The sequence below is a fragment of the Phaseolus vulgaris genome, chromosome 7, assembly GCF_051622355.1.
Source record: "Phaseolus vulgaris cultivar YP4 chromosome 7, ASM5162235v1, whole genome shotgun sequence".
In the NCBI taxonomy this organism is placed as follows: Eukaryota; Viridiplantae; Streptophyta; class Magnoliopsida; order Fabales; family Fabaceae; genus Phaseolus; species Phaseolus vulgaris.
In genome coordinates, this window is record NC_143504.1 from 36,443,357 (window position 1) to 36,449,682 (window position 6,326).

At 37.2% G+C, this 6,326-nt stretch overlaps 1 protein-coding gene across 1 annotated transcript; it reads left to right on the plus strand.

The window, feature by feature from the left end:
* Positions 1-5,530: 5,530 nt before the first annotated feature.
* Positions 5,531-5,974, plus strand: LOC150025890 (uncharacterized). Its single transcript, XM_090304800.1, has one exon. It carries the CDS (start codon positions 5,531-5,533, stop codon positions 5,972-5,974), a length of 444 nt encoding a protein of 147 aa, XP_090160926.1.
* Positions 5,975-6,326: the final 352 nt, after the last annotated feature.

Here is a 6,326-nt window from a genome sequence, read left to right on the forward strand (position 1 = left end):
ACAAGGGATATCAAGTGATGTTCAAGACAAATACATGTGAAATATGTCTACCCAACACCAAAGAGGTAATGTTGGTAGGTAAGAGAGTTAATAATGTGTATCTTCTAGATATCTCTTCACGATGTTCAATTGGATGTCTTCTATCCAAGCAAGATGAATCTTGGCTTTGGCATAGAAGAATTGCTCATATTCACATGAATCATTTGAACAAGCTTATTTCAAAAGATCTTGTGATTGGGTTGCCAAAACTCAAGTTTGAGAGGGATCACATTTGTGAAGCATGCCAAAAAGGGAAACAAGTGAAAAGTTCTTTCAAAATTAAAAATGTTGTTTCATCTTTGAGACCTCTTGAACTTCTTCACATGGATCTCTTTGGACCCTCAAGAACTATGAGTCTTGGTGGAAATTATTATGCTCTTGTTATTGTTGATGACTTTTCTAGGTACACTTGGACTCTTTTCTTGGAATCAAAGAGTGATGCCTTTGCTGCATTCAAAAAGCTAGCAAGAAGACTACAAAACACAAAGAACAACAACATAGGTTCTATTAGGAGTGATCATGGAGGAGAATTTTAGAATGAGAAGTTTAGCAAATTCTGTGAGAAGTTGGGAATTCTGCACAATTTCTCTGCTCCAAGAACACCACAACAGAATGGAGTGGTAGAAAGGAAGAACAGGTCTCTTGAAGAGCTTGCAAGGACAATGCTTAGTGAATCATCACTTCCTAAGTACTTTTTGGGCAGATGCAGTGAGCACCTCATGTTATGTGATGAATAGGGTGCTTATAAGGCCTATTCTGAAGAAAAATCCATATGAACTTTTCAATGGAAGAAAGCCTAACATCAGTCACCTCAAAGTCTTTGGCTGCAGCTGTTTCGTACTCAACAATGGGAAAGAAAACATGGGAAAGTTTGATGAGAAAACGGACCTTGGTATCTTCATAGGTTATTCACTCACAAGTCATGCATATAGAGTATACAACAAGAGGTTGATGACTGTAGAAGAATCAGTTCACGTTGTCTTTAATGAGGTAGATCACTGAATCAATCAAATCCCAAAGACCAGTGCTGAAGAAGATGAACAAAGCATCAATTTGGAGAAGTTGGAAATCTGTGCAGAAAAACAACCGGTTGATTCGCAGAAACAATCGATTAAAATTCTGCAACAGAGTGAGCTGCCCAAGGAATGGAGGATTCCTAGAGATCTGTCAGTGGATAACATCATAGGGCAGATAAAGGAAGGTGTCTCCACACGTAGCTCCATCTCAAACTTCTGCAGGCACATAACTTTTGTCTCTCAAATTGAACCAAAGTCAATTGAGGAAGCTCTCAAGGATGAGAAGTGGGTTGAAGCTATGCATGAAGAGCTAAATCAGTTTGCAAGGAATGAGGTATGGTTTCTTGTCCCTAAAACTAATGAAATGAATATTATTGGTTCAAAATGGGTTTTCAGGAACAAGATAGATGAGGATGGTGTGATCACAAGCAACAAAGCAAGGCTAGTTGCCAAAGGCCACAATCAAGAAGAGGGCATAGATTATGGTGAGACCTTTGCTCCTGTTGCTAGATTGGAGGCTGTGAGGCTGCTGCTGACCTTTGCATGTATGAGTGGTTTTAAACTCTTCCAAATGGATGTCAAGAGTGCCGTCTTGAATGGCTACATCAATGAGGAAGTCTATGTAGATCAACCACCGGGCTTTGAAGATCATAAGTATCCCAACCATGTCTTCAAGTTGAAGAAAGCTTTGTATGGACTGAAACAAGCTCCAAGGCAGTGGTATGAAAGGCTTAACAACTTTCTTCTATCTCATGGATATGAAAGAGGAATGGTAGACAAGACTCTCTTCATCAAGAAGTCAAATGCAGAAATAATTCTTGTGCAAATCTATGTTGATGATATCATCTTTGGTGCTACACAAGATAGATTGTGTGAAGAATTTGTGGCTGCAATGAAAGGTGAGTTTGAAATGTCTATGATGGGAGAACTATCTTTATTTCTTGGATTGCAGGTTAAGCAAACAAAGGATGGGATCTTTCAAGTCAATCAAAGTATTGCAAGGAGATTCTCAAGAAATTTGAAATGGAGAGTTACAAAGAAGCTAGCACTCCAATGCCATTAAGTTGTTACATGGATGCGGATGCTGCTGGAAAATGTGTATATCAAACAAAATACAGAGGATTGATTGGATCTTCGCTTTATCTAACATCTAGTAGGCCGGACATTATGTTTGCAGTGTGTCTATGTGCAAGATATCAAGCAAATCCTAAAGAGTCACACTTCAAAGCTGCAAAAAGAATTTTGAAATATCTTAAAGGAACATCATCTGTAGGATTATGGTATCCTTCTCACTCTCCAATACATTTAATTGGTTATTCAGATTCTGACTTTGCAGGTTGCAAGCAAGATAGAAAGAGCACAAGTGGCACTTGTCACCTTCTTGGCTCAAGCCTAATCTCATGGCATAGCAAGAAGCAAGCATGTGTTGCTCTCTCTACTGCTGAGGCTGAGTATATTGCTGTTGGAAGTTGTTGTGCACAGATTCTATGGCTCAAGCACCAACTTGCAGATTTTGGTTTACAAATCAGCAAGGTTCCCTTAGTGTGTGATAACACAAGTGCTATCAATCTTACAAAAAATCAGATTCAGCACTCAAGGACCAAACATATTGAGATAAGGCATCATTTCATTAGGGATCATGTACAAAATGGGAATTGTGAAGTGAAGTTGGTGGAGACCAAACTGCAGTTAGTTGACATCTTCACCAAACCATTACCAAAAGAGAGGTTTTTCTTCTTAAGAAATTAGTTAGGTATTCTTGATCTTAATAATCTCTTCTAAATTTGTTTTTGATACATGCTAAAGCCTATTTGTGAAGAGAAATAGGGGGAGAATTAATTGGTTCTTGTATATCTTTATCTGATATTGAATAATCTGTTAAAAATCTCTGATATGAAAGTGTTTTCTGTTGCTGCTGATAGAAACAACCGATTGTTTCGTGTAAACAACCGATTGTTTATCATGCTTTATGCTTGGAATATGTAAAAATCTAACTTACTGCTGTAAGAAGCATTGGGTAGTATAAATGCTATTTTTGGAGGTACTGCTTCAGATTCAATCAGAACAAACACAAGCACCAGGGATTTGTCTTCATCAAATAGGGGGAGATTGTTGAACCAAGTGGTGTTCAAGCTTTGAAGAATCCAAACCCTTTGAAGGATGTTGAAGCCTTTGCTGTGCTTGGTGTTGTTGTGCTGGTTTAGCTTAGTTCTGGGGTAGTTTATATGTTGTAATCCACCCTTTGGTTAAATCTAAAGCATAGGCAATCTTAATCTTTGTGAAGAAAAATGTTTTCAAACTAAGTTAAAACAACTGATTGTTTTGTCGAAACAACCGATTGTTTATACTTAGGTGTTTTGAGAAAAAGATTGAAAACTGTTTTTAAAATGGTTGAACTGTTAAGAACCAAAACAACCGATTGATTCGAGGAAACAATCGATTGTTTGTTTTGGGACCATAACAGAAAAACTGTTTTATCTTTGACTGAGCTTTAAATGCTTTAACTGCTTAAGCTCCAGTCATTAAATGCTTTGACCAATCTTTTAATGCAATTTAAGAGTTTGTTAAGATTTGATAACAAACTACATCTTTGAATATATTCAGAAAAACAGATTTGACAAATAATCTTTGACAAGTTTTTGCTAAGAGTTTTTGAGTTTTTCAAAGAGCTAAGATTGCTAAGAGTGTGTGATTGATCAAAGTTGTGGAATAGGATTCTGCTTGTATTGATTTCAGATTATTTTCTGTAACAAGTGTAATCCTTGTACTCTCTGTAAAACAAGTTTCGTTTCTGTGTTTGCTAAGATTGGCTGTGTGTTCTTGAGGGGATCAAGATCAACAATCTTGGTGTAGGTGTGTGAGCCAAGGAGAGTGTGTTTCTTGAGGTGTTCAAGGTCATTCTCTTTGTTGTTGTGTAAGTGATCAAGTTGTGATTGTTTAGTGGATTTCCTTAGGGTTCTGAGAAGACTGGATGTAGCTCTGGGTTTGGAGTGAACCAGTATAAACAACTGTGTACAATCTCTCTATCCCTATCTCTTTAAATTTAGTTTTGTCATTTGATAACTGGTATAAACAACCGATTGTTTTGGTAAAACAACCGATTGTTTTTCCAGTATTGTGCATTTGCTTTATGATTTGAAAAACTGATTTCTTAATCAAGGTTTTATTGAAGTATTTTCATTCTAGGCTTAAAAGTTTACAAAAATCTTTCTTAAACAATTCACCCCCCCTCTTGTTTAAGGCCATATATTCTAACAATCTTCTTACAGTGCAGGTCAATTACTGCAAAAGAGATTTCCATTCTCCTATTGTTTGGGAAATATATTGCTATTGCATTAGTTAACCTTGAGGTTTTTTTTAAAAATATATTTATATAATAAGCCAATTACTCACATCAACTTTAGACAGTACCTGAGGTAAACCAAGTTCACTCATGGAAAAACTCTTATTTAGAAAACTAGCTAAAATACTACTACTTAAAAACTCTTATTTAAATTGGTAGTGATGTGCTACTACTTAAAATACACAATTCTCTACTCTAGTAAACTCTTGTGTTATGTTTTCTAATTGGAGATCTGCAGCAATCTGCAAGGTTTATTGTCTGCGATTTATTGGTAAACAAGAGATCCAAGCAAGCATGATGTACGACATTCTTCACCCATGCTATATCAAACTGGCTCACCCTAAATCTCCTTAAGTTTTAGCTCATAAAATATTTGTATCACATCAAAATCTCCTACATAATCTTCTTCAGTGAAGAGTCGTGCTCCACAAATTACAAATTGCTAAAGTTAATTTATCAAACCATTAAGACAGCAACCTGGAATGAAATTCACCACAACTGAAATATTTAAGACCCAAAAATCAATAGAAGTAAACCATACCAATCCAATCCAATCAAATTAGAGAACACTGGATAAATCGAACTCAGAAAGAATGTGAACAAACCTGAATAAATCCTTCCGCGAAGGTGCCGATCGTGGCAATTTTGGAAAATCGAAATGATTTCGTACAGCTTCGCGACAACTTCGTGATGAGCGTTTGAGCGTTTAATGTTTGACTGTGAGAAGCGTTTGAGCGTTTAGGGCTTTGAGTTTAGGCAGGGAGAAAGGTTTGTCTGTTTAGTCAAACCAGATTTTCAAAAATATTTCGGTTACTAAAATTATTTTAAAAAATAATTGGGAATAATGAGGGAGGGAAAACTTGTTTTATTCATAAGGATAATTGTGGCGGTTGAAAATGACATATTTTTGAAAGATAATTGTGGCGGTTAGTCAAGTGACGTATTATACAGAAATTTGTGGCGGTTATTAATAATCGCTATATTAAAACCGCCAATTTTTACACGATTTTTTGTAGTGTCTTGGGAGGTGGTTCAACAAGGTTTTGAAGAACAAGCAAATACCACTGGTTACTCGGCGGCCCAAATCAAAGTGTTAAGAGAGACACGATCGACATATAAGGCAGCTTTGTACATGTTGTATCGAGTTGTTGATGAGGCAATCTTTGAGAAGATTGATGGTGCATCCACTTCAGAGGAAGTATGGGACATCTGGGAAAAGGCATTCAAGGGTGTAGTCCGAGTTAAACAAATGAGGGTTCAAACTCTACGAGGTGAGTTGGAGGCCACGAAGATGAAGGAGTCAGAAGATGTATCTAATTACATCACTCGTGTGCAAACGGTAGTCAATAAACTAAAACGCAATGGAGAGACTCTCAAGGATGCAAGGGTCGTGGAGAAAATTCTTTGGTCATTGACAGATGACTTTGAAAATGTTGTATGTGCAATTGAGGAGTCAAGAAACTTAGAAAAGATGACTATTGATGATCTCTCGGGTTCTCTTGAAGCACATAAACAACGAAAGAAGAAAAAGAAGCAAGAAGTCTTGGAGGAAGCCTTACTGATGGATTTCCTATGAGCTATTCTTGGATGTTTGTGGAAGATGGTGCGGAAGCTTAATGGAGGAGATTAACAAGGTCCTCCTAAGAGGTGTGGTGCCCTTGAAGGTGCATGAAGAGTGTGGAAATGGGGAGGTTCGGCCAGCCCCTTTGAAGGTGGTGAAATGAAGATTAAAACCTAGAAGCTAGGCAAGGAGTAATGTATGGCACTAAATTGGCAGCATAACAATACTCTATTCATTCTTCCAAATACAAGGTGTAGGCTCCTCTTTTCATAGGCTAAGGAGGACCATAATGCAACCCTAATGCTAATCAAAATGAAATGCAAATTTACATCACATGGAGCACATGGCCATGTGGAGAATCCTTCTA